The following is a 27520-nucleotide window of genomic DNA, read 5'->3' as shown; positions in this document are numbered from 1 at the left end:
CTGGGCAGGCCCCAAGGTCCTGCTTGCCTTTGCCAGGTGCCTGGTGCTTGGCTGTTGGGGGCGGCATGTGGGCAGAGTAGTCTGGATTCACACTGGAGCTCCTGTGGGCTACTGGCATCTCAGGCAGTGGTTGTGCCCCAGAGCCAGCCCCAGAATGGTTGTGCCTTTTTTGAAAGCAAACACATCTGGAGAAATGTCGTGGCTGCAGTAGCGGGCAGCACAAGGGGACAAATGCTCCCTGTTGCTTTAAAGTGCCTGAAGTGGCCGCTGCGGGGGCATGCTGCTCTCAGGGGAGGTCCTGGAAGGGCCATGGTCCTTCACCTCTCAGTGAGGGATGGCAGAGTTTGTTTTGGTGTCAGAGCAGCGAACCAACTGTGCCTGGGTGGGAGAAGGGCTCCCCACTGTCTCCTAGCAGGGCCTGGACACATTCTGCCCTGGCTTGCATTCCAGTTTTCCTGTCTGCTTCAGCCCCAGCACTTGCCTTCCACACACAGGGAGTATGTGTGCAGCCTGCACATGCAGAAGTGAATACCCATGTGGTGAGGGCTCAGGGGCAGGGGTGATCATGTATGCAGATCTGCCTGGCAAACATGGCCTTACCTGGGTGAGAGGCCAGTGTGTTGGATGGGGGGCCGGGCCCAGCCCCCCTGCCCATCTTCTTCCTCCCTCTCTGCCGCTGGGTCCATACCAGAGTGGGGGTGTGTGCTTGGGTTCTTGGAGTAGTAACCATCTCCATCTTGGGATGGTCCCCTGCTGGGGTTCTGGGCTCACCCCTGCTCCAGGCTCACCCCGCTTCTCGCCGTCCAGGTTGCCCCCGGGGGCTGGGCTCGTGGAGAGGATCCAGGCCATTGCTCAGAACGTGTCTGACATTGCGGTAAAGGTGGACCAGATCCTGCGCCACAGCCTGCTCCTGCACAGCAAGGGTGGGTGCGGCGGACCACCTGGGGATGCCTGGAGGGAGCAACTGGAGGGCTGCAGGCCTGTCTCTGCCCTTCCTGGGAAAAACAGGGGTGCTCTGAGGCCTCCAGGGAGGCTAAGGGTGTGGAAGGGGAGACACCAGGCTGGCACCTTACAGGCTGGCACCTTACAGTGGAGGCTGTGGGGGCTCCTCCCTCTGGCCAGGTCTTCAGCAAGCTTTCCTCTTCCCCCAGTGTCTGAGGGGCGGCGGGACCAGTGCGAGGCGCCCAGTGACCCCAAGTTCCCTGACTGTGCAGGGAAGGTGGAGGTGAGGCCTGAGTCGGTGGCAGGGGTGGGGGACCAGAAGGCGATAGGAGGTATTTCCTCTGCTCCCCGCTGGGCTTTCCTACCAAGGGCCTCTGCCCAGCCCTGCATTCTAACCTTGGCACAAGCCGACTAAGGAACTCCATCCAGGCTTCTCATGTAGGTGCAGGACCCCAAACACTTGGGCCATCTTTTGCTGCTTTCCCAGGTGCATTAGCAGGGAGCTGGATGGGAAGTGGAGCAGCCAGGACTAGAAGTGGAGTCCCTGTGAGATGCTTTACCTGCTGTTTGCGGCACAACTCGAGCTCCTGTCTTCACCTTTTCCACAGGGAAGGAGCAGTAGACACATGGGCACTGTCCCACCCCCCTAGCGGCCTGGTATAGAAAAACGCAGAAATTCTGTCCTGTTCCTCCTGGCCTAGGTGCTGGCTGCATGGTCAGCTCCTCCTGCCCAGAGGACATCCGTCCTTGCACAGCCACGAAGCCAGGGCCTTGCTGGCTCTGAAGCCCTGAGGATGGGCTGAGGTGGGTGGGCGGGGTGGGGCTCCTGGCTGGCCCCTGGAAGCCGCCAGGGTTTTCTCTGGGCAGTAAGAGCTAAGGAGGGTCAGGGAGCTGTCCAGGTCCGTGCTGCCACCCTTCCTGGCTGCTTGCCCTTTGTGTGCCAGTCTTGCCCCTACCATCTCCAGACAGAGTGCTGGACTGGCTTCCTGGCTCAGTTTTGCTAGATCCTTCTACTTGGTCTCCAGGGCCAGCTGTAGGGGACAGGCCTGGGGGACCTTAGGGGTCCCTGGAGTAGCAGCATGCATGCAGTCTGAGGGTGTGTGTGGGGCTGTTGCCAGCCCCCTGCCCAGCCCTGGCCTTCTCCACAGTGGATGCGCGCCCGCTGGACCTCTGACCCCTGCTATGCCTTCTTTGGAGTGGACGGTACCGAATGCTCCTTCCTCATCTACCTCAGCGAGGTGGAGTGGTTCTGCCCCCCACTGCCCTGGAGGAACCAGACGGCCTCCCGGACCCTTGCCAAGCCCCTCCCCAGGGCTCAGGTAGGCCTGGGTGGGCGTGACATTGGTTTCCCCCAGCTGCACAACCCAAGGCAGGGGGGAATGGGGATGGGGGCTCTGCCTGAGTGAAATGGGACCAATAGTCCTGCCAAGTGCTGGGCAGTGGGAAGCTAGCCCACCTTGTATATGCTGTTGCCCTCCCAAGGTCTACCTGAGTGGCAGGCTGAGCCCCAGAGCTGCCCCAGAATGGACTAGAATAACAGTAATCATTGCTATCACTCACCCAGGGCTCTCTGCGTGCCAGGAATTCGATATGAGCTTTTACCTCCCAGTGGCCCTTTGGTGATTGAATTTTACAAATGACCAGTCTGAGCCTTGGCGAGCTGGGTTTGTGGGTTCAGGACTCTTGGTCGGAGCTGACCCCGAGCAGAGCCCTTACTGCCTGCTTGTGGCACTGGACCCCTGGGCACCATCATCACGGGCAACGTCCCTGGGAGGGATGGGGCAGATGGGCTGGGACGGACCACTGCCCGGGCACTGGGCCTTGGCGGTGAACCTGGGGGCTCGTGGAGGGGCCTCTGTCCTCAGGACAGGGTGGATGGGTGGATCCTGTCCTCCAGACAGTGGGGTTGCTGATGGATTGCTGACCCCTGCTCTTACCCACAGGCTGTTTTCCGGAGCAGTCTGTCCCCCCTGCTGGAGCTGATGGGCAGCGGGAAGGAGTCCTTGATCTTCATGAAGAAACGGACCAGGCGGCTCACAGCCCAGTGGGTCATGGCTGCCCAGCGCTTGGCCCAGAAGCTGGGGGACGTTCGGAGAGACCAGAAGCAGGTACTGCCCCCTCAGAGGAATCCAGGGCTGAGTCCAGAATGCTCAGTCAGGCAGCGTGCTCACAGCCCAGGGCTTCCAAGCAGGCAGGGCAGGCCCTGAAACAGAGAGGCAGCAGAGGTGGTAGGGTGCAAAGTCAGGAGGGGGCGGGTGACCCCAGCACTTTGCAAGGCTGGGGCAGGAGGATCAGCCCCTTGGGGGCCCATGTTCTGTAGACATCTGTTCTCCAGCGGATATGCCATGGCGTTTGCGTGGAAAGTTAAGAATAATGTAGCCTGTTTGGGAGATTTGTTGGCTCATCCATGCAACTATCCACCCTTCATCCCTCCATCATCCACCTAACTCATCCATTCCTCTATCCTTCCTTCCTTCCCTCTTTTCATCCATTCACTCATTTACCAGCCACCACCCATCCACCTGTTGATCCCTCACCCACCCACCCATCATCCATCTATCCCTCCCTCCATCTGCACACACACCACCCACCCATCCAGCAATTAATGCCATGAGTCTCCCATCACCCTGCTTATTTCTTGCAGAGTCCTTATCATTTCATGTCTGTTTACCGTTGTCCTCTTCCATCTGGACTGTAAACTCCATGAGGGCAGTCTTGTTCTCTGTACCCCCGACTCGTTGTGCGGTCGCTGTGTGCCCAGCCTGCAGACAGTGGCTGTTGCTGGCCAATCTCCCGGGCAGGTCTGTGGACAGGGGCAGACCTGAAATCACGGCTCCTGCACTCTGACACTGCTGCGTGTCCTGCCTGCCCAGATCCTCGTCCACATTGGCTTCCTGACGGAGGAGTCCGGGGATGTGTTCAGCCCACGGGTGCTGAAGGGCGGGCCGCTGGGGGAGATGGTGCAGTGGGCAGACATTCTGGCTGCTCTCTACATCCTGGGCCACAGCCTGCGGGTCACCGTCTCCCTGAAGGAGCTACAGAGGTGAGTGCCAGGCCGGGGTGGGCGTGGAGGGGAGCCTGTCCCCCCACATCCCAGCCCACCTGCAGACCCTGCAGGTTTCCTGGTGCCTGTGAGACGGTCATGGTCATGTCCCTGGTTCCCTCCCCTTCCTGCTGCTTTTGCCCCGGGCTGAAACCTGTTCATGCTTCAAAGGCACCATGGAAGGATTTCTTGCCTTCCCAAGGCCCTCGGACTTTCTCCTCTGGAGTCAGGCTCCTTCCTCAGGAGCTGTTCGTCAGTCAGAGCAGGAGGTTGGTGGCTGGGTAGGGCAGGCACCTTCCACTTCCTCCCCTGGTGCTGGCATCTCTAGAGTCCCCCTCCCCTCCATGCTAATGGGCTAACAAGTTAATGGGCTGTGAGTGTGCAATGTCACGGGGGCAGGTAGGAGTGTGTGAACAAGGCTTGGGTTCATTTTTAACCATGGTACCTGTGGGATGGAAGAAGAAGTAAGATGTTCCTTTCTTGATTAATATCTGCAGTGTGGTATTTGACACACATAAAAGCATGCGTAAAACATGTGTGATGATCTCCCTTGACACCTGTCCACCTTGAGCATGAGGACATGTCTGCCAGGGGTCTCTGCCCCTACACCTCCACCTGCCCCTGCTATGCCATGGTGCCATCCCCAGTGGCATTGAATTTTTTTTTTAAATTTATTTGAGAGGCAGAGAGAGATTTCCCACCTGCTGGTATGTTCCCACGCAGTCAGGTTTGGGCCAGGCTGAAGCCAGGAGCCAGGAACTCAATCCAGGTCTCTCACATGGGGCTCAAACACTTGGGCCATCTTCCACTGTCTTTCCAGGCCATTAACAGGGAGCTGGGTCAAAAGTGGAACAGCGTGGGCTTGAACCAGCACCCGCATGGGATGCTGGCCCTGCAGGAGGTGGTTTTGCCCCACTTCACTTGTGCCTGCTGACAGCCAGTGGAGCTGAGTGTCACACGCCTGTTCCCGGATGACAGACTCATTTGGATCCTCTGCCGGCCTCTCTGTTGGGTTGTTTATCTTTTCTCATCAAGTCGTGGGAGTTCTTTACACATCCTGGGCATAAATCCTGAGTTCTATGCATTAACACCGCTTTTCCTTTGCAGCCTGTCTTTTTCGATTCTTTATGCCTCTCCCAGGAACCAAAGTTCTTAATTTTAAAGTAATCACTGTTATCAATCTCCTGCCTTGGGGATTCTGGGCTGGGTGGAATCCTGTCCCTCCTCCTCGCCCATGAGGCTGCTCCAGCACACTCAGGGCACTGACCTGGCCTTCCTTCACCTGCGCCTTAACCCTGCCCGACCAGACCCCTCTGCAGTGGCTGCTGGCTGTCTTGATGGTCTATGACCCAAAAGGGGCTCTTTACCTGAGCTGTATTTCATCTGGGCCCCCAGCAGTGTTGGGGAGAGGTGGTTGCTCTGGGGGGGGACAGAGCCCCGGACAATTCCCAGTCACGGAGGCCCAGGCAGCACCAGCCCTGGCCCAATGCCTAACCTCTAATGACTCGGGATATTCCAGACCAAAATGAGAGGGAGGAGCCAGGACCTGTTGTATTGGACAGGGGGAGCTGGCGGCTGTGTGTAGAATGTATATGTGTACATGTAAAAAAGATTTATTTGAAAGACAGAGAAAGAAATATTCCATGTGCTGACTCACTCTCCGGCTGGCCCAGCCTGAAGCCAGGAGCCAGGACTCCTTCTGACTATTCTAGAATCCTGGAACAGGATTTCCCCGTGGGTACAGGGTCCTAAGTACTCAAGCCATCTCCTGCTGCTTTTCCTGGGAGCTATGGCTGGCTGGGAGCTGTCCCAGGCCCCTGGTGCTGAACTCACAGACCACCTCCCAGTGTCATGAGAGGGAAGCAACGTGACCCTTCCTCTGGCTCTTGACTGTGTCTGGGGCAGGACCTGCTGGAGAACCTTGGGAAGGGACCCTGTTCTTGGTGTCTCTGATTTAATTCACCTATAGTAGGACCCAAGGGTCAGACGTGCTGGAGCCCAGGTGACCATGATGAGGAACCCAGAGGAGGCTGTGTGTCTGCCCTCCCCTCCACTGTGGGTGGTCTGGGGCTGACCACTGTAGGAGGAGAGATGAGCTGCAGACAGCACTGACCCAGGCACCGGAACCCCTGGGGTTGGCTGGGTGTGTAGGACCCCCAGAAGCTTTTTAGAAGGAGGGTGGGGATTCCTCTAGAGTCCCTGTCTGCACTTTAGGGTCCAGTGGGCAGTTCTGGCCCAGCAGGGACCCCAGCTGGGAAGCCCTTGGTACTTCTCCCTTACCTGGAAGCCCTCTTCTTCCTTCTTTCTGCAAAATGGGGTGCCAGTCACTAGTGTAGTGAGGCGACAGGTGCAAGGCAGGTGGGGCTGGGCTGTGAGCACCTCAGTGCACCACAAGGCACCCAGCCATGCAGAAGTCTCTTCCACAGGAGTAGCGCCTCATTCCATGCAAACAGGTGCCCCTCTTCCCCAGTAGCTAAAGGCAATGTGAATGGGTAGGCTGCAGGGCCAAGGTGTGGGCGCCCGAGTGTCAGGGTCGTTCTCAGATGTTTGCGGCAGATGTCTTGGCTGTTACTCAGCAGCAGCGCTGCCCAGCTGTGCCATCGTGGCCAGCTTCTCCTGACTCGGCACCTTAATTACCCGGCCCACTGGAGTGTGGAGGGGCCTGGCAGTGTGGAGAATCCAGCCCCGGTTTGGCTGCTGTGAGATGTCAGGGGCTGAGGAAGGTGACGCTGGGACTGAGAGCTCCGAGACAAGCCTGACAGTGGCCCCCCCAGTCTTGCTGTCCCCCCAGCGGTTGACCGGCTGCAGGCGGTATGTTCCCAGGGATGCAAGATCCCTGGTGGGCCTCTCCCTCCCTTCTCACCCGGAATCAGCTGTGCTAGTCAACTGTATTTGCATAATCTCAAGCATCATTAGCAGTACATGGCACAAGAAGGAAGGACCGCGTCCCCCGCCATCCATGAGTGAAATTAGGTTTAGTAGAAAATTAGTTGACTTAACTGTCAAATGAGGAAAGCTTGAGGAGAGGATGCACAAGCCGGGGGGTGGGGCTCCAACCTGGGGCCAATTGCTTGTGGGGGAACCCTGGGCAGGGTGACCAGGGAGGGCCGGAGGTAGGGACTCCATCCTGTTTATATCAGCGTCTGCACCTGTTCAGATCCAGCCAGGACTGGCTCATACTGGTCTGAACCAGTGCACGCTGGGCGCAGCTGCTTGAAGCATGCTTGGACTGAGCAGAGGCAAGCAGGCAGCCAGCTCTAGCCAGCAGCCGGAGGAGGGGCATTGTTGTGTTCTAAGGCCTGAGTATCCTTAGGCATGTGTCAGCAGCTTGTGAAGGCAATGATGGCCAGAGGATGACATTGGGACTGAACTGGCACACCTGCTTTAGCTAGTCTTCCTAGGAGGTAGCCAGAGCCACTCTTGGACTCCAGCCCCAGAAACGTGAGCCAAATGGAGTTGCAGTTAGTGGCACCAAGAACACAGACGTGGAACAGGTGAACTAGTTGTGCCTTGGTGATGACGGGACAGGGGCTCAGGGCAAGGGTGGAGTAGGGAGCAGGGACAAGAGCTGAACTAGTTGTGCCCTGGCGACAGCCTGGTGATGGGCTGGGGGCTCAGGGCAGGCATGGCGTGAAGGCAGTCTTGGCAGCCAGTGGGTGGGTAACTGCACCTGAATGTGAAGGGTCAGCCCAGAGCAGGGAACGCAGCCTCTTGAGGCCACTTGCAGGAAGGGGTGTGAGTCATGGAGCCCTCAGAGCAGGACAGGAAACCCGAGTGCACCAGGGACCCTGAGGGGCAAGAATCATCCGGAAGGATGAAGTAGCTCGGGGCGTCCCCTTCCCATCTCCCGAAAGTAGCACGTAATGCACACTTGCGCTCTCTGGCCCCCTCCTCTCTGTCTTTCTTCCAAGAAGACGCCTGCCTCTCTGGCCCCTCCCCTCTGTCTTCTTCCAAGAAGACGCTTGCCTCTCTGGGCTCCTGGGCTGTCCCCGCCCACTCTCCCTGTCCAGGGAACCCGCCTGAGCGGAGAACCGACTCAGGTGCCACCTGTCCCAGCAATGACACCTGACACCTGGACACGACCTCAGATGGCCACCAGGGGCCTGCTCGGGTGACAGAATATGCAGGTGGCAGGCACAGGTGTGCAGCGGGTGGCAGGGTCATGGCCAAATGCCATGAAACGTCCTGGACCTCTGCTGCTGGGGCCCGGGACTGTCCTGGTCCCTAACTCAGGGTCCTGGAGAGACATCCTGGGACAGATCTGGTGCCCTCCCCCAGTAAGTTAGAGCCGTCCTCCTTGGAAATTAACGTTATTGGCCAGACGTCAACAGCTTCTGGCGGTAGTGGCCATGTAGTTGTCCCAGCTCTCACCTGATCCCCAATGTGGGATCCACGGTGGTGGGAGCAGCTACGAAGGATGGCATTAGAATGTGACCCCTGACTCCCGTGAGGGGTCCCCTCAACTCAAGGGAGGGGACAGGTAAGATCCGTGGGCAGGACTGGTTCCTAAATGCCCTTGGTGGGAGTGGAATTCCCTCGGGGAGGACGGGCACAGCAGCAGGTCTCATCCAAGGGCAGCAGAGATGTGGGGGGCACAGGCAGGGGTGAGCTTCCTTAGGGTCTGAGAGACTGTCGAACCACTCCCCAGCGAGGTGGGGGAGGGAGGATGGGGATTCTGAGAAGGGGACAGGGCTGTCCTGCCTAGGGAAGGGGAGGGGACAGAACTGCCCTGGGCTGTGTCCTGCCTTGAGAAGGGACAGGGTTGCTCTGCGCTGTGTGCTCTGCCTGGGAAGGGGGCAGCAGCAGCCAACAGATTAGTGCCCCCTACCCTAGGCATTCTGTCCTCTGTACTTGTCCTCATTCTTGGCTTTGGTGCCCAGAGGGGCTCCCTGGGGACCCCTCTTTCCTCAGCTACTCCGGAGCAGTCCTGGTCTCAGGTCTCCCTCAGGGTTTGGCTGAATGGGGTTGAGTCCCTCTGTGTCACCCAAAGCCTCTGTACTTGCTGATTCTCAGCAAAGGTCAGGGAGTTTGGCAGAATGAGAGCCAGGCACTCGCCCTAGGAGGTGGGAATACCCTATGTTCAGGCCCCACTCGGGGTTGTCAGGTGGCACCTTGATCAGCTCAAAACACCTTGGTGACCCTGGCGGCAGCCAGACCCGAGATCCTGTGCCTGCATGAATGAACAGTGGAGTGGGGGGAGCATGACGTGTGCTTGGCATCAGTGGGTGTTTGTTAGACACTCACAGGAGGCCGGGGGACAGCTGTGATCGGCTGTGTTCCTGTTCTCCCTCTAGCACCGCGAAGAGGGCTGCGCCTGCAGGTTGGTCTGGCTCTCCTGGGAGCTGTGGGCCTATTCTTAGCTCCCAGCCCGCTGAAGAGCAACGATCCCCAGGGAAGAAGCTGTGGACAGCCTGGCCCAGGGCCACCTGCTGTGGGGAGGTGTTGCTCCTTCCCCCACATTCCACTGTGACCCTCACCTAGGAGCTTCTAGAATGTGCTGGAAGCTGCCTTTGGATCCCCTTTTTCCTGTGTTGCTGATAGTTCTCTTTAACTGGAGCAGATCCTGGGGACATCTAGGGATATGCCCCCTTAGGATATGGGAACCCTGGGGAGCCCATTGTGGGGCATCGTGAAACTGTTGCTTTAAAAAATGATTGATTTATATTTGAAACGCAGAGTAATAGGGAAGGAGATCTTCCCTCCACTGGCCCACTCCTGAATGGCCACTGCAGCTAGGACTGGGCCACGGAGCCAGGAACTCCATCTGGGCCTTCCACATGGGTGTCGGAGACCCAAGTTCTTGAGCCACCCTCTGCTGCCTTCCCAGCACATTAGGAGGGAGCTGGCTCAGGGGAGCAGCCAGATCCTGAGCCAGCATCCATATAGGATGCTAGTATGGCAGACAGCACCTGCCCCAGGAGGCGTCAGCAGAGGGGACGGTCCCCACCGTACCTTCCTCCTTAGGTCCCTAGATGCCTGTCTGGTTCCAACTCGGGTTTTTTTTTTTTTTTGTGCTCCTGGAGGACCAGGGAGGGGACCCTGGATGGGGTCAGGGGGTGCTGAAAGCCTGCGAAAATGCCTCCTATCTAGGTCCTTCCCCGCAGACAGCATGGGAGTGAGCAGAAGAAGAGCTAGTGCAGGGCTTTAAGCACTACCTGAGGGCCTGTTTCCAGCCACACACCAAAGGCACCAGCAGAGGGGGAGACAGGGAGAATTGTTAGCTTGGAGGGAGCCATGGCCCTCGCTGCAGCTGTGGGGGTGTGTCTCCCATGCCCCTGGCCACCCAAATCCTGATTGCCAACTGTCTTGTCGCATTTCCCCCCACTCTGATCTCACGGCAGAGAAGGGCTGGGGATGCCCCTGCCTCCATCATTGCTAGCCCCTTTCCTTGCTGACGGGTGGTTTGTGGCCTGTGGGAGTGCCAGTGCAGGGTGGGGCAGGCGTAGAGGGGTGTCAGCAGCCCCTGGAGATGCAGTGCAGAGCGGTAGGGCCAGGAATGCGGATGGGTCTGGTTTCAGAAAGGCAGCTTCACTTTTGCATGTTCGCCATTTCCAAGCAGGCAGTCTGGCAGCCTTAGCGACCGTCTCCCTGTGCCTCTGATTTCCCAGACAGAAAACGGTACTCGTCAGACACCTGCTCCCTGGCTATCCTGCCCACCCCCCTCTCCCGGTTCCAAATGGATCAACCTGGGCTGGGCACAGGGGACCTGGAGATGTTTTCACTCCCTGAGCCACCCTCCCCCACCCCTTTCGTCACAGTATGCAGTGTTGGGACTCCTGGGACACTCAGAAATACATGCGTGCTCATGCAGACGCAGTGGCTGTTACACGCAGATGCCCCATCCCTCCTCAGCATCGGTGGGGGCCGGGACTCGGTGAGGCCCCCTGTCCTCTGAGGTCTCCCCCTAGCCCTACCCTACTCACCTGGCTGCAGGGAGCTCTGCCCATCACCCCTTCCTACCCGCCCCGCTGGAGCCAAAGAGCATACAGGAAATACAGGGGGGCATCAGGAAGAAGCCTCCTGGGGAAATGGAGTGGGAGGTGGCATTCTGCAGCTGAGGCCCCTGTCCCCTCCCGGGCACCTTGGGACCAAGGTTGTGGGGAGACAGCATCTTCCCATCCATTTCACTGCTCCTAGCGTAAAATTGCCCATAAAACTGAACTTCAGTTGCAGGCAATAAGGCTGCAGCCGCTCCCCCTTAAGAGCCCCTACCCCCGCTCCCCGGGGCCAAGTTCAGATCTCTGTGACAAACGCATTGAGGCAGCAGCACACACGTGTCCCTAGTTCGAGCTGCCGACCACGTGGCTGTCTCATTACTGACCTGAACGGTGGAGAGAGACAGCAAGAGCTTCTGTCTACTGACTCACTGCAGCAGCTGGGCTGGGCAATGCATACCCTGGAGCCATACCCTCCGGTGAGAGGTATGCTCACCTCCCAGGGTGTGTGGATTGGAAGCAGGGGAACAGGGGCTCAGGTTGGGCATTGTGATGTGCGATGCTGGGGTCCCAATGCCACCCACTATGTGGCTTTTCTTAACCCCTGCAAGGGAAGGGACAGGGCTGACTCGGCCCTTGTGTGCAGGGGCGGAGGAGGGGCTGGCTGCCTTGGGAAGGCCAGAGCTTAGCCCAAAGCTCCTCCCCTTGTTGTAACTCCGCCCCCAGCGCTAGCCCCGCCCCTCATCCCAGTCCTCTTCGGTTCTTGTTCACCTTGAACATTAAATTCACCTTCCTGGGAAGTCATCTAATGCATTCATCATTTCTTCAAGCTATTCCAGGCCGTAGCCTGTCCCGGGCCTGGAGTTTCAAACTCAACTGATTCTGTCCTTGAGGGCCAACCCCCTTAGTAGGGGCAGAGGTGACTTGGGACAGTCACCAGGGGAGGACAAAGTGAGAATGGAGGAGCAAGTCTTATTCTGAGGTCCTGGCAGAGGGTCTGCAGTGGATCTCCAAGGGGAGGGATCTTGTAGTTGGGGCTGTGCCTGCAAATGGGTGGCACAGGAGAAGGGTTGGGTGATGGTGACTTGGCGAGTTCTGCTGCACCTGCTCGCTCCTAGCCTCCTCACGTCAACTGCGTACTGGTCCTGTTCACCGTCTTGCTCCAATTTCCCTCTCCCTGTCACCCTTCATGGCCCTCCTGTGCGTGTGTGGGAGGCCACTGCTGAGCTGGGCAGGCTTGAGGGTGGGCCCCGCGAAAGGAGTGGGGCCAGAGGCCTCCAGCTTCTCCTGGCACTGCTCTGCCCTCCCCACCCGTGCCCAGAGGGCCACCTGCACTATCACACACCTATGAGACCCCCTGCGTCCTGTCAGGGACAGGGGCTCGGTCCGGGACTGAGGCAACAGGATAGCCAAGGGGAAGCGGTGGCCCAGGCAACCCCACCTGTGGAGTGTGTGGCCCTAGGAGTTGGGGACCAGCTAGCACGGTGCTACCCACCTTTCATCCCCTCCAAATGAGGAGACCCAGGCTTCAGACAAAGCAAGTGGCAGGGACACCACAAGATAGAGTCTGAAATTGACTCGGCGCTTAAACACACTGTCAGATATTTCCTGGTGCTTGCAGCCAACGTGCAAGTGGGCACTGCTTCCTTCCCATGCCAGCAGGATGTGGGGAATACACGGAGGAGGTCCCTGCGCGATGCCTTGGCCCCCTTCCCTTGGCTTTTTGGGGCCTGGCAGTAGCCAGTCACAAACCTGGCGAAGGTGCCTGCTCAACGCTGCTGGTGGGAGGGAGTGTGAGCCCAGGGAAAGGTGCCCCCAGGAGGACACAGTGCTCATGGGCCCCTTCTTGGCTGCCGCAGTGTCGGGCTAAGTTTGGACAAGTGGGGTGCAGAGCCGCCACTTTCCCACCTGGCTAGTTGAGTACAGGACCCTGACAATTATGGAGGAACTGGCCAGTCTTGACCCTGTTGTTGAACTAGTGCCCTTGTCTCAGCTGTCACCTCGAGGACCTGTGTGTGAAGGAGCTGGGGAGCAGGGCTGGGGCCCTAGGGCTCTGAGCTGGAGCAGGAATTGGTTCCCCAGAAACCCGCAGGTACCCGCTTCAAATGCGCAACTGGGGATTGTGGCCCTGGACGAGACCTCTCTCTCAGGGCAGATCTGGGCCTGTGGGAGCACTCGTGTGGCCCAGGCCAGTTGCCAGCCCCCTCGCCCCTTGTTAAACTCTCTTTCACAGTGCAAAACCTGCACAACTGTCCCTGGCTGCCCTGTCTCCCCTCTCCCCCAGTTCTGCCCTCTCCTGCAGTCTCCCTCCTTGTTCTTTCTGGGCCATGACAGTTGGGGCGATGGGGTCAGGGGTAGGGGCGGTAGGGAGAAAGGCGGGATTCTCTGGCCTCAGACTCTGAAGAGCTCTTTTCTCAGTAACTTAGGGGTGCCGCCAGGACGGGGGAACTGCCCGCTCACCGTCCCCTTGCCCTTCGACCTCATTTACACCGACTACCACGGCCTGCAGCAGATGAAACAGCACATGGGGCTGTCCTTCAGGAAGTACCGGTGAGAGAGCGGGGCACGGGCGTCCTCCCTGCGCACGGCACTGGCCGCCATCCTGGCCTCTGCCCTTGCCACTCGCAGCTGAGATGAGCTGATGACTAATAAACCACTGAGCTGCCCTGCCCTGTCGTCCCCTGTGTGCAATCGGAGGAGGTGGGGGTCATGGCCGGGCCTTCTGGCTGCCGAGCTAGGCCACGGCTGGCCAGCCGGCCGCCCCTCTGCAGCAGCAGCAGGACGCAGGGTTTAATTTAGCACAGACGGCACTGCTATCTATCAGTCGTCTCAGCTCCAGCCGCTGTCCTGGGAGATTTCATTAGAAGAGGTGACAGGCGCGATATTGCTTGCATTATGAATGCGTGTTCTCTCGCACTCGCCCTGCCTTCTCCCGCCTGGAGGACAGTGCCCACCTGGGCACTCTGCCCTCCCTTCTGGGCCAGAGGCTCCTTCTGGGAGTGTCTGGAGACCCAGTCCATTTCTGCAGACTCCCACTGCTGAGTGGGCTGGACAAAGGGGCAGATTCTGGGGCTGGGGCTGGGTTGACCATGAGGGACAAGGCTCTCTCTGTCCCCAGAGGTGGGACAGAGCCCAAGACTGCTCCTTCCCAGAGAGACAGCCGTGGGAGAGGCAGATACCGCAGGACCCTGTTTTTCTGTCCCTCAGCTCTCAAAAAGGGCATCTCAGAGAGGCCAGGACCTCTCTCTCCGCCCCCCAGCAGGTGCACAGGGGCCGGAAGGGCCCCCCAGCTGGGAATGGCACCCTCCCCCCAGGTGGCAGTTATAGCCGATGGTGTCTGACCCACAAGTTCTCACAGCCTCGAGACCCTGGAACTGGGGTTGCTCCTACCTGACACAGTGAGGCAAAGCTGCCTGCCAGTGGTCACATAGCAGGGCAGGCTCTGACAGGACTTGGCCACCAGCTGGCTCCACTGCACCGCCCCCCCCCCATGCCATGAGACCCCCAGTCCCATGGGGGAGCATACCAGTAGGCTACTGACACTGCTTCCTGGTCCCCGACGGGGTGGCAGGTGCCGGATTCGAGTCATCGACACCTTCGGGACAGAGCCTGCGTACAACCATGAGGAGTATGCCACGCTTCATGGCTACCGGACCAACTGGGGCTACTGGAACCTCAACCCCAAGCAGTTCATGACCATGTTCCGTGAGTGTCCGGTCAGGGAGCTCCTCCTGGTCAGTCACCGGTGGCTGGGAGGAGACAGGGTTTCACTCCTTCCTGTCCGTAGGGAAGAGATGGGAGGGGAGTCCTCCCTTTAGGCCTGTTCCCGAACCAGGATGGTGTTTGGAAAGTGGTCTGGCATGAGAAGGGGGGGTGTCCAGACACCTGCTAAGACACCCCCATTCTGGATACAATGAGTTTCATGGGCTTCCGGAAAGAGGAGCCTCCCCAGGGGGCTGGAGAGCCTCATTGAGTGACAGAGGAGCAGCAGCATGGATGTGGAAAGTACTAGAAGGTTCTAGTTGCACAAGATCTGCATTAAGCCCCCTGAGTCAGCAGCAGTGGGAAACGAAGCTGCAGCCACAGCCCTGTTGGGGACTGGAGGCCAAGAGTGTGATGAAAGCCGAGCCTCAGGGATTGTTAACAAGGCTCTGAGCTGCCTGCCCCAACCTAACCCGTGTGAACAGAGTTCTGGCCACAGGCCCTCGGGGCAAGCAGGTGGGGGCGCTGTCCCCTCCACCACGGCAGGAGGCTGCCAGTTGTGGTATCTGTGCTGGCCCGGTGTCCAGTCCACAGCCCGAGAGAGCCAGAGCAGCATCCTTGTTGGGACTGAGTGTTGAGCCAACTGGACTGGACTTCCGGGCCCAGAAGACTCCTCCTTCAAGTCCAGAGCCCCTCTAGCAGCCCCTTCATCTCCCAGTCCAAACAGAATCTGTCGCTGCTTATAAGATTTATTGGCTGGCTTGAAAGGCACAGATAAAGAGAGATCTTCCATCTGCTGGTTCACTCACCACGAGGATCACAATGGCCAGAGCTGAGCCAGGCTGAAGCCAGGACCCAGGGGCTTTTTCCGGGTCTCCCACATGGGAGCAGGGGCCCCGTCGCTTGGGCTGTCCTCTGCTCCCTTCCCAAGCACATTAGCAGGGAGCTGGCTCAGCAGTGGAGTTTTTGTCCTCTGAGGCCTCACTCTGCAAATGCCCGGTTGGAGTGTAGCAATTTGCGCTCATCTCCCTGTAGGTATGAGCCACTCAGCAAGGGGCCACTGCCAACTTGGGTTCACCTCCCTGGAGCTGTCTGGGTGCTCAGTACATGTTAGTTAAGTGCACCAAGAAGGGTGAGGGGTGCAGAGGGCAGAGAGAGGTTTGCAAGCAGTGGGGGCATTCCGAGCAGAGCCTGTACCCTGCCTCGCGAGCTGCCTGGCATGCTGCCTGCCACATGGCCTTGCCCTGGCTAGCCCCCAGGAGCCTGGGCTTTCATGGCACTTGTTATTTTAATTGGTTATGAGACTTCCCGTCCCACTCCTGCAAGTTTAGCTAAATGTGTGCTAAATCCATCACTCTCCTGAGGCTGCTGGCACAGGGCTGATGAGGAAACTTCAGCCCCAGGGGCCTGCGTGATGGCCCTGGAGGGAGGGGACAGCCCGGGGGGGGGCAGCTGCTGGGGAGGGGGCAGCGCTGGAGGGAGGAGGCAGCCCTGGAGGGAGGAGGCAGCCCTGGAGGGAGGGGGCAGCTGCTGGGGAGGGGGCAGCCCTGGAGGGGGTGTGGCAGCCCTGGAAGGAAGGGGCGGCTGCTGGTGTGGGGGCAGCCCTGGAGGGGGCGGCTTTGGGGGAGGGGCAGCCCTGGAGGGGGCGGCTGCTGGGGAGGGGGCAGCGCTGGAGGGAGGCGCAGCTGCTGGGGAGGGGGCAGCCCTGGAGGGGGCGGCTGCTGGTAGGGGGCAGCCCTGGAGGGAGGGGGCAGCTGCTGGGGAGGGGGCAGCCCTGGAGGGGAGCGGCTGCTGGTAGGGGGCCACAGGGCAGTGGATGAGAGCAGGTGGGGGTTCTGATCAACTCTCCAGGGCCTCCTGACTGGAAGGCTGGCATCCCCAGCAGCGAGCCCTCAAGCCTTCAGCCCCCTCCCACCCTGAGGCTCCGGTGCTGGCACAGGCAGCTCACTGTGTGGTCAGATATTCAGACCGGAGAATGTGAGAGCCTCTGGGGACTTGGGCAGAAAGCCACTCTCTGTTCCTGGAGGCAACAGGCATTGAGTATCACTTCCTGTGGTCCCTATTTTTGTGGAGGGATGTTTCCAAGCTACATTAAATCGATGCATTTGCTTCAAACCCACATCCCACATCCCACATCCCAGCATAAGAAAGGCTCCGCATGTCTCTGATGGGGAGTGGGTGTGTGGGATCCAGGCTCAGTACACCTATCATGGGAAGTAGGATCCAGGCTCAGCACATCCGAGGTGGGAAGCAGGCTGTAGAATCCAGAAGTGCTTCTAGGTCCTCCCTCCCCAGGCCTTTCCCATGTAGGGCAGAGAACGCAGTTTCCCTGAAATCAGTTCAGCAGCATACCCCGGCTCCCGCCCCGCTGTATCGTGCTGCGTCCTCTCCTGGCCCCCACTGTAACGCGCCCCTCCCCTGCCCTGCTGCAGCCCACACCCCTGACAACTCCTTCATGGGCTTCGTGTCAGAGGAGCTCAACGGCACAGAGAAGCAGGCGGTGAAGGGCGGCAAGGCTGACAACATGGCAGTGGTGTACGGCAAGGAGGCTAGCATCTGGAAGGTGAGTGCCCACGGCTCCCACTCCCACCCCAGCCCTAACCAGGGGCAGGAAAAGTACCCTGGTGCCACATGGTAACCCTGCCCAGGGGATGCTGGGTACCAAATCCTCCACCCCCACCTCCCCAGAACAGAACGTGGCGGGGGGAGGTAAGCCCTGATGGCATGGGGGGCCCTCTGGGGAGGACCGGTGGAGGGAGCGGGAGGAGCTGTGTGTGGGGTGACATGTGCTGCTGTCGCTGTCACTAACCTGCTCCCTGCTTGCTCCCTGTGCTCCCATTGGCGGTGCGGCAGCTCCAGGTATGGGATTGCTTGTTGCATGTCCCTCCCCTGTCCCGTGGCCACTCAGTGGGGTGCCATGCACCCCTTTTCTGGCTTCTGCTCTGTTACTGCTGCTCTAGGTGGGGAGGAGGGGATGGAGAGAGCAGGGGCCCTGGACCCCCACATCATGGAAAACCAGCTCCCTGATAGCCAGAGCCCTGCTGAGCAGTTCCTGGGGCAGGAGTGGACCACAGCGTGACGTGTTCTTGCCAGACAGGGGCCCGTGGTGAGGCACAGCATAGTATGGAGGTCTTGGCCCCTGGCATACCTGCTTTGCAGTCCTCTTCCTCCAAGCCTCACAGCCACATGGTCAGCCAAGGTGTGGCTGTCATAGGAGACGCCTGGGAGCAGTGGGGACGTCAGGCAGGGCCGCTGCTCCCCGGGGCAGTACTCCATGACTGTCAGCACTGGGGCAGCTGTGCTGTGGACATCGAGCCTACATTCCAAGATTCTATGAATGGTTAGATTCAGTCTTTGCACTGAAACAAACATATTTTCATTTATTTGAGAGGCAGAGAGAGAGCACAAGAGACCACTCCCTTCTACCGGTTCATTCCCCAAAAGTCTACAACAGTCAGGGCTGGGCCAGGCCGGCCCAGGGGCCCCCAGCTGCACCCTGCTCTCCCAGGGCAGGGCCAGGCTGGCCCAGGGGCCCCCAGCTGCACCCTGCTCTCCCAGGGCAGGGCCAGGCCGGCCCAGGGGCCCCCAGCTGCACCCTGCTCTCCCAGGGCAGGGTCAGGCTGGCCCAGGGGCCCCCAGCTGCACCCTGCTCTCCCAGGGCTGGGCTAGGCCAGGCCAGGGGCCCCCAGCTGCACCCTGCTCTCCCAGGGCCGGGTCAGGCTGGCCCAGGGGCACCCAGCTGCACCCTGCTCTCCCAGGGCTGGCAGCAGCAGGAGGCTGGGTTAGGAGCCGGAGCAGGGGATCACACCCAGGCCCTGTAATGGAGGCAGGCTTTCTAGCTGGTGTCTTAACCCTCAGGACAAATGCCATACCCCACACTTACCTTCTAACTGCATTTCCCACATGTTTTGAAGTCCCCTCATTTCCAAGTCCAGAGCCTGAACCCCAAATCTTCGTTGCCTCCTCAGCCTGCTGAAGTCTTGGGGGAACGGGCAAAGAGAAGCTGTGAGATCTAGCCTCATGCTGCACAAAGTGCCAGGCGCCCATCACCATGGCTGCCAGGATACCCTTGTCTGGGGTGCTGGGGAAAGGGCATTGTTGGGGTGCCATAGCAAGCTCTGTAAGGCACAGTTCAGACACGACCCTAGAGCAGGGGAGGCCCGAGGTGACCTGGGGGGAACTGCTTCTGAAGTAGCCCTGAGCAACCCTGTTCATCAGGAGACTCCAGGCCCCACTCTCTGTGGCCGCAGGGGCAGGAACAGGCGAGAGGCAGCCTGGGATGACAGCTGTGCACAGCTCAGGCTGGAGGCGCGGAAGAGCGCCACTCATTCTCAGGGCGGGCCAGAGCTGGCATCCAGAGCCAAATGGGCATCTCCTGCTGGCAGCCCCCAAGGGCCTGAAGCTTAGCGGAAGAACTCTCTCTCTCTCAACTTTGCCTTCAAATGAATAAATTAGAGGGCGAGGAACAACAGACTGCGAGAGTGTCAGCTGGCATTGTGGATATTGTGGATCGAGGTTGTTATTTTGTGAAACCTTTAGTTTGCTCTCAAATGTGGGGCAGCGTGTGGAGTAGACGGGATTCAATGAAGAAGTTGGCTGGACACAGCTGACTCAACAGATCCATCCGGCTGCAGATCTGAAATATTTAGGAAAATGGTTGCCTTTATACCACACACACTGTCTGCTGTCCTTATTCCCTCCACGGCACAGCGTGGCTGCTGTGTGCACAGCCCCTGCGCTGGCCTAGGTGTTACGGGTCATGCTGAGTTGACTGACGGTCTAGGGCAAGGCTAGCCTAGGCTCCAGGCAAGCGTTGCACCATCCTGAGTAAAAGGCCTGGATTCTCAGGCAGGTGACTGAGGAACAACAGTCATGACCTGGACCCGTGTGTGAGCATGCGCACGTGTGCTTTAAAGGAAAACCTGTGTGTTCTAATGCCCCAAGGGGAGGGCACACGCTTCCGGAAGTCGAATGGGCGGTTTCGGCACTGTCACGAGTGGAACACTGGCTTCTGACCATGAGCGTGTTTGACGCTCCAAGGAGTCCTCTTCCACTTGAGGGATTTGGCTCGGAGTTGGCTTCTGCTTCGGCTCCTGGCTGTCCCCTCTTCCTGTCCTTCTCATCTTCCTTTCTCACGGATGTACGTGGTTGCGTACAGCCCCGTCTGCTCTCACGGGCATCCTTGCCGTATTGGCACCGGACAGATTCAGGATCTGAGCTTCTAGTGGTGACAAAGAACCGGAAGACGTAGTTCCTCTGTCCGCGTGCCCGTGAGCGCAGCTGTTTGCGGGTTATCACCGTGCGGCCCTGGCTTGTGGAGTGCACATGCGCTCACCCTCACGGGCCGCTCTTGTTTCTCTGCCTGCTTCCGGCTGCAGCGTCTGCTCTTCAGCGTTTGGCTGTGCTGTGCCTCAGCGAGGTTTTCTTCTGATTTATCTGACTTGGAGTTTATGGAGCTTTTGAATCTGTGAGGTTTTCTTGTTTGGTTTTTGCCAGATTCAGAAAATTCTTAATATTTATTTGAAAGTGGGGGCCTCTTACATTCTCATTCACTCCCCAGATTAGTGCAACAGCCACCACTGAAGCCAGGAGCCAGGAGCCCCACCGGGGTCTCCCACATGAGTGGCAGGAACTGAGGCCCTGTGCCTGTCACCTGCTACCTCCTGGTCTTGTTAGCAGGTGGCTTGACTGGAAATGGAGATGCGTCCCAGGCACTTGGGTGTGGGGTGCAGGCATCCCCCAGTGGTGGCTTAACCCACTACACCCAGCCCACCCGGAACCAGCTCAGCTTGAGTCCCAACCTCTCTGCTGGGACTCCTCTAGTGCCCACGTGAGGTCTGTTTCAGGGTGAGCCTCTGTTTTCTACACTTGCGTCACTTCCGCCTGTTGCTTGGATGTCCTCACTGAGCGGGTTCTTCTCTGTGCTCATTGGCTCTCAGATCCGTCCATCAGTGCATGGTGCCGGCCAGTGTTCCCGTTGGGCTCCAAGTCAGCTGTCCTTGATTGCCCAGCACCTTTAGCCTCACGTTGTCCCTGGTCTGTGTGATGTGTCTGGGGGTGAGTCTGTTAGCTAGTAAGTCTGGTCTTCCCATGCCGGTGGCTTTTGAAATTCAAAGTATTCACATTCAGAACATTTCCATCTCTGATTGTAGCAGCTTACTGAGGCTTTGTCTTTGAAATGTGTGATTTGTAGTTCCTCTGTCCTTTTCACACATGGATGTGTCTGTGGCGCCGTCACCATCAAGGCCAGAAAGAAACCCATCACTTCTGGAAGTTTCCACCTTCCTTTCCTTCCATCTCTCTTTGCCCTGTCTGCTGGCAGCCAGGAAGCTGTTTTCTGTCACAGTGCATGGGTTTACATTTTCTTTTTTTAAGATTTATTTATTTATTTATTTGAAAGGCAGAGAGAAGGAAATACAGAAAGAAACATCCTCCATCCACTGGTTCACTCCCCATGTGGCTGTGATAACCAGAACTGAGCTGATCTGAAGCCTGGTGCCAAGAGCTTCTTCCAGCTCTTCCACTCGGGTGCAGGGTCCCAAGGCTTTGGGCTGTCCTTGACTGCTTTCCCAGGCCACAAGCAGGGAACTGGATGGGAAGTGGAGCAGCCAGGATTAGAACTGGCACCCATATGGGATCCCGACACGTGCAAGGTTAAGGTTTTACCCGTTAGGCTACCAAGCCAGGCCCAACTTTGCATTTTCTATCAATGGAATGATGTGGCACACTTCCATGCAGCCTGGGTTGTTCTGGATTGTTCTCACTCTGTCTGTTTTGGTACCTGAACCCCTTTTCATGGCTGTATGTCAGTCCTCCACTGTTTGTCTGTTTAGCTGCTAGCTGACATGTGGGGGTTTGCAGTGTCTGGCTATGACAAAGGGAAATGCCACGAATGTGCGTGGACACTGAAGAGTCATGGCTGCTCATGCTCTCGGACTGTGGCAGGAAGTCATGCCAGGTGTCTGGCTGGCCTGCAGAGCAGGAGAGCTACCTCGTGGCCTTGTGAGGCCCTTACCATGGTCACTCATGGAAGGTTCCATCGTGCCAACAGGCGTGGAGCCTGCTCTGGTTCGAATGTGCGTCCGAACGTTGTTGACGAGCGTGTAAAGTGTCAGAGACAGGCCACGTTGTGGAGTAGCTGCTGGCTCCAGGGTCCACAGTCCAAGATCACGGGGATCCCACTGATGTGGCCACTGACCACTGTGTTCTTGTTGGGGGCAGAGAGCGTCATGTGGCGGGGTGGAGGGGCACACCTGTGCCCACGTCTGTGCCTCTTGCCCTGTGGACAGACTGATGTCTCTGTGTGGGTGGATGCATGGATGGGCAGATGAGTTGGTGCATATATGTATGTGTGTGTGTGTGTGTGTGTGTGTGTGTGTGTGTGTGTGTGTGTGTGCAGATAGATACGTGGATGGATGGCGAGATGGGTGAGTGGTGGATGAGGGCGGATGGACGGACGACCCATGGTCTGGCCCCTGAGAGCTCTGTGGTGGCTCAGATGTGTTTGGAGGCTGTGACAGGTCCGAGGCGTCCAGAAACTCTGCCGAGATCCACGTCAGTATGGGTCCCATGGGAAGGAAACAGTCACAGGACCAGGCATCTGCCAGAAGCCTTTCGTCCCATCCCAGCCCTGTGGCTTTCCAGAGGACGGTGGCACATGGCCAGTGAGTCAGTGCCGGCCTCTCCGCGCTGGCCGCTGGCCCCTCTGTGCTGGCCGCTGCCCCTGCTGTCCCCCTCCTCCCCCCACAGGGGAAGGAGAAGTTCCTGGGCATCCTGAACAAGTACATGGAGATTCATGGCACCGTGTACTATGAGAGCCAGCGGCCACCCGAGGTCCCAGCCTTCGTGAAGAACCATGGCCTCCTGCCGCAGCCCGAGTTCCAGCAACTGCTGCGCAAGGCCAAGGTCAGCCCTGCCCCGCCCTCCCGCGCTTACCCTCAGGACCCGCCTCCCACCATCAGGGCCTGCCCTCCCCCCCCCCACCTAACACTCCCGCACCCATCCTCAGCCTCTGCCTCCCACCCCGGCTCCCATCAGAGCCTGTCCTGCCCACCCCGCTCTCCTGCTCCCACCATCAGGGCCTACCCGCTGTCTCCCATCCCTGCACTCACCCTCAGGGTCTGCCCCCACCTAGCACTCCCGCACCCACCCTCAGGGGCCTGCCGCCACCACACGTGGGCTCTTCCAAAGGGTACCTACCCTGAGGTGCTGCTCTCCCAGGCCCCTGTGTAGCAGCAGAGATGGGGCTGCCCACACAGGGCAGACGGGCCCTGGCCGGGCCAGCAGAGCCACGGCTCCTGGGGCCAGGAAGAGCAGTTGCACTTGCCACTGTGGGCCCTATGACCCAAGCCAGTCGGGTGGGCTCCTAGGGGTGCAGCCTGAGCAGCCAGGGCCCTGAGGAGTGGTGAGGCAGGCTGAGAGGACCTTCCTGGCCCAGGCTCTGCCGGGACTGCTCCTCTGAGCCCACTGTGCTGTCCTCCAGGGTTACTGGTGTGCCCAGGGAGGTCAGCTAAGGCTGCAGGGGCTCCTGTTCCCAGAGCCCTGGGACTGGGGGGAGGAAAGCAGGTGGTGGATATCCTCATGCAGGCAACAAGCTGAACAACTTGACACGGCAGCCCTGGACTCGACACCTCAGGGCCAGGGCTGTGTGTGCTGCGAGCCCATGTCAGATTAAACGCTTGCAGGGTGAGTGAGCAAAGTCCCTGCAGGTGGGGGGCTGCAGCTACCCATCTCTGCACCTGTCGGACAGAAGAAGCCATTGGTGATACCTGGTCCACCTCCTCTCCCTTGTCACAGGCCCAGAGAAGAGAAAGGCTTGTCCGTGGCTCCTGCCTCAGCCCCATGCCTCCAAGCCCCTCATTTCTCCCCTGCCTTGGCGCGCCCTCCATCCTCACCCCCTCCCCCATCCTCATGGTGCCCTCCTCCCTGCAGCTCTTCATAGGGTTCGGCTTTCCCTATGAGGGTCCTGCTCCACTGGAGGCCATTGCCAACGGCTGCGTCTTCCTGCAGTCCCGCTTCAGCCCACCCCACAGCTCCCTCAACCATGAGTTCTTCCGGGGCAAGCCCACCTCCAGGGAGGTGAGTGGCAGGGCAGGGCAGGATACAGGGAGTGAGAGAGGGAGTGCCCGGGCAGGTGGGCGCCGGGGTAGCTGCCTGCCTGTGCGCCCACAGGTGTTCTCCCAGCACCCCTACGCCGAGAACTTCATCGGGAAACCGCATGTGTGGACCGTGGACTACAACAACTCGGAGGAGTTCGAGGCAGCCATCAAGGCCATCATGAGGACTCAGGTGAAGCCGGGCCCTGCGTGGGACACACTGGGCTCACGGGCTGGGGCTGGCACGGGGGGGAGTCAGGGAAGTGGGGCTCCGGCCCCTGCTCACCAGCCCAGGTGCGTGTCTGGGTGACAGATGTCCTGCGCTGTGAGCCTGGCATGTCCTTGCCTGGCAGTCTGATAGGCACTGGGCAGGGCCGGGTGTCTGCAGTCCTTCGATGGGGGTGGCAGCACAGCCACCTTTTTGGGAGGTGACCTGAGGGAGAAAGATAAGAAGGGGGTGGTTCCATCCGGTCCCATGCAGGCTTGGGCTGTTTTTCCCCCAGTGCCCAGCACAGAAGGTGGCTTGTCCCTTTGCTCAGGCTGGGCTCTGGCTCCGGGGAGGTCCAGGGCGAGGTTTGCTACCTGAGCCCAGCCTGGGAAGTCACCAGCATCTTGCCGCTCCCTCTCCCATTCCTGAGCTCCCTGCTTTTCCCACGCAGAAGCCTAGAGGCAGCGAGGAGAGGACTGTGACCAAGGCTGACCCCTCCCCAGAGCTCCTGGGGAGGACAGGGGCAGGGAGGGAGGGGGCAGGTTCCTTCCTGGCCAGGAGGAGGTGGTGGCCACCAGCAGATCCCTAACAGGCCACCCTGTGGATCTGGCATGACCCATCTGCTGTTGTTCTTCCTGATTTTTTCCCTATGTGAACATCTGTCTGATTCTGTGAGCTCATTAAAAACCAGAGGGTACAAAAGGATGAAGGAACCACCAAGACCACACCCCTGTCCCCACCCAGGTCATCATCTGCGCACACACACACACCATGGTCCAGGTGTCCAGCAGTCAGCTGGCACATGGAGCTTGCACATGGTCCCTGGGTTCCTTTGCCAAGTCTTCCAGTATTAACAGGGCTGAGTACAGCCTTGGGGGCTGCAGTGGAAACCAGCACCCTGGGCAGTTGTGCTGTTATTCTAGAACATAGAGTTGGGACAGCTGGCAGGTACAGAGAGCTAGGCACTCACGGCAGGGATCTAGCTGCTCTCAGGGGAGCAGGAGGTAGAGAGAAGGCCAGGCAGAAGAAACAGACAGGGACGCTTGGGTTAGCCGGGGACATCAAGCCTTGCATGGGCATCTCCAACCCAGAGCGAGGCCATTGAAGGTGAGGGGACAGGAGCTGACACCAGCAGCACCAGTCCTTGTCATTCTGTCGAGCCATAGGGGCGGGGGTACCCTGGCATGGCCTATTTCCCCATTTCCCTGCAGCTGCACATGGGGAGTGCATCCCCTGGTGGCTGACCAGGGCAGTGCTGCATAAATGTGCTCCTTTCATGCCAGGGGACTCACTGGGCCCCATCCGCAAGGCACCCATGTGACAAGAGGAACAAGTGTAAGTGGATGCTGGTGACACAGGTGCTAGGAGAAGGCCAGGGTGCTGGGAGCCACAGAGGAAAGGAGGGGGAGAGGCAAGGACAGCACAGTGGGGTAGGTGATGGAGCGGGGAGGTGGGGTGGGGGGCAGGGAGAAAGAAAGCAGGTGGGGTGCCGGAGCTGGGCCAGGGGACAGGGCTGCTGAGTTGACTGAAGGAGCCATTGGTGGGATGGCCTTCCCTGGGACCCTGATGCTGAGCAGGGCAAGGCCCCAACAGCAAGGTGCCATCCTGCCCTGTGTATGTGCCTGTCTCTGCCACAGGTAGACCCTTACCTGCCCTATGAGTACACCTGCGAGGGCATGCTGGAGCGGATCCACGCCTACATCCAGCATCAGGTAAGCCCCATGCCCTGCCCTGCCTCCCCATGCCCTGCCCTGCCCCATGCCCCACCCTGTCCCCCATGCCTCACCCTGTTCCCCATACCCCACCCCATCTCCCATGTCCCACCCCATCGCCAATGCCCTGTGCCCTGCCCTGCCTCCCCATGCCCTGCCTTGCCCCATGTCCTGCCCTGCCCCAGTGTCCCATCCTGCCTCTCCATGCCCTGCCCTGCCCCATGCCCTGTCCTGTCCCTCATGCCTCACCCTGTCCCCCATACCCCACCCCATCTCCAATGCCCCACCCCATACCAGTATCCCATGCCCCACCCTGAACCCCATGCCTCACCCTGTCCCCCCATGCCCTGCCCCATGCCCCCCATGCCAGTATCCCATGCCCCAGGTGCCCACACAAACTGCTGCCCAGGAGCCTATTGGGCCCGGCTGACCATCAGCAGTCCTGTTCTGATTGTAGCTGAGCTAGCTGCTGATAAAACTTGGCCCCTGATTGAGTAGAGGGGAGGTCCCAAGCTCCCCCAAAGTTGTATGTGTGACACTGGAGGTACAGATAGGGAGCTTTGCCCCCTGCAGCACCAGGGAGACCCCAGGCAAGGCCCCAGGGCAGTTGCCCCAGGAGCCAGGCTCCCTTCCCTCACTGTGTAGCCGTGACCCCAGCTACCACCCACCCAGGGCATCTACATCCCTCTCCTTCCCTAACTTTGCCGTTCCCTCCCAACAGGACTTCTGCTCAGCCCCAGGCCCTGCGTCTTCTGTGGCCCGTGCCCCACAGAGCCCCTTCGTCCTGGCCCCTAACGCCACCCACCTTGAGTGGGCCCAGAATGCCAGCATGGCCCCTGGCGCCTGGCCCCCTGCCCGCTCCCTGCGGGCCTGGCTGGCCGCCCCAGGGAGGGCCTGTACGGATGCCTGCCTGGACCATGGGCTGATCTGCGAACCCTCCTTCTTCCCCTTCCTCAACAGCCGGGACGCCTTCCTCAAGTGAGTACACCCCCCACCTGCCCCGTATGTCCACCGCTTCCCCTGTTGGACCCAGCCTGGCTACCCCTGTCTCCTCCCAGAGACCGGCTGGGTCAGCTGGGAACTCCAGCTCCACCCCTCTACCAGGTGTCTCTCTTTTCTGCCAGGACTCCCAGGGTAGAAGGTGGATGAGGGTCTGGGGGCAGCAGGTGGGTGGGAATCTGGGGGCAGCAGGTGGATCAGGGTCTGGGGGATGGCAGGTAGTTGGGTGTCTGGGGGCAGCAGTGCATGAGGGCCTGGGGGAGGCAGGTGGATGAAGGTCTTGGGCAGCACGTGGGTGGGCTCTGGGGGCAGTAGGTGGGTGGGGATCTGGGGATGAGGGTTGGCCAGGCAGCAGGTGCAGGTGAATGACGCTGCTGTGCGGCCCCGCCAGGCTGCAGGTACCCTGTGACAGCACCGAGTCCGAGATGAACCACCTGTACCCGGCCTTCGCTCAGCCCGGCCAGGAGTGCTTCCTACAGAAGGAGCCCCTGCTCTTCAGCTGTGCCGGGTCCAGCACCAAGTACCAGCGGCTGTGCCCCTGCCGGGACTTCCGCAAAGGCCAAGTGGCCTTGTGTCAGGGCTGCCTATGAGGCCACCCATGCCATCTGGCCTGGTGCCGCCTCGGCTGGCCCTCCGTGTGCCACAGGAGAGAAGGCACGAGCAGGTTCCAGCTCTGGCTGCCTGCCCATCCCTCCCCCTCTGCCTCCTGTCGGGGGGTGGGGGAGGACACAGCCTCCTTCCCTGGCCAGGAAGTGGACAGGGCAGAGCAGTGCCCAGGTTTTACAGAAGGGCAGTGCTACCAGTCTGAGCTCCCTGTTGTCACCCTCGGGTGCTGGGCTGGCCCGAGAGTCAGAGACCTTGGAGCAAGTGGTCCATGTACAGCC

General features: G+C 59.5%; 1 protein-coding gene across 3 annotated transcripts in view; it reads left to right on the top strand.

The window, feature by feature from the left end:
- Positions 1-27304, top strand: part of MGAT5B (alpha-1,6-mannosylglycoprotein 6-beta-N-acetylglucosaminyltransferase B) — a 42740-nt gene extending 15436 nt beyond the window's left edge. The window contains exons 4-18 of one of the 3 annotated variants that reach the window (XM_040989415.1): positions 808-923; positions 1152-1225; positions 2091-2261; positions 2886-3050; positions 3816-3985; positions 13339-13470; positions 14492-14625; positions 17055-17185; positions 17476-17481; positions 22372-22527; positions 23554-23700; positions 23794-23910; positions 25563-25637; positions 26359-26615; positions 27028-27304. In XM_040989415.1, coding sequence (XP_040845349.1) covers positions 808-923; positions 1152-1225; positions 2091-2261; positions 2886-3050; positions 3816-3985; positions 13339-13470; positions 14492-14625; positions 17055-17185; positions 17476-17481; positions 22372-22527; positions 23554-23700; positions 23794-23910; positions 25563-25637; positions 26359-26615; positions 27028-27226 — 2050 coding nt within the window. In that variant the 3' untranslated portion in view covers positions 27227-27304. Of the gene's footprint in view, positions 1-807; positions 924-1151; positions 1226-2090; positions 2262-2885; positions 3051-3815; positions 3986-13338; positions 13471-14491; positions 14626-17054; positions 17192-17475; positions 17482-22371; positions 22528-23553; positions 23701-23793; positions 23911-25562; positions 25638-26358; positions 26616-27027 lie in introns of all 3 variants that reach the window. The other 2 variants (XM_040989417.1, XM_040989416.1) reach the window with 2 other exon arrangements.
- The last annotated feature ends 216 nt before the right edge of the window (positions 27305-27520 follow it).

Source organism: Ochotona curzoniae, unplaced genomic scaffold (genome assembly GCF_017591425.1).
Source record: "Ochotona curzoniae isolate NIBS_2020 unplaced genomic scaffold, NIBS_Ocur_1.0 contig_523, whole genome shotgun sequence".
NCBI lineage: Eukaryota > Metazoa > Chordata > Mammalia > Lagomorpha > Ochotonidae > Ochotona > Ochotona curzoniae.
Note: the sequence above shows the minus strand (reverse complement) of the source record. Positions and strands in the feature narration are given on the sequence as shown.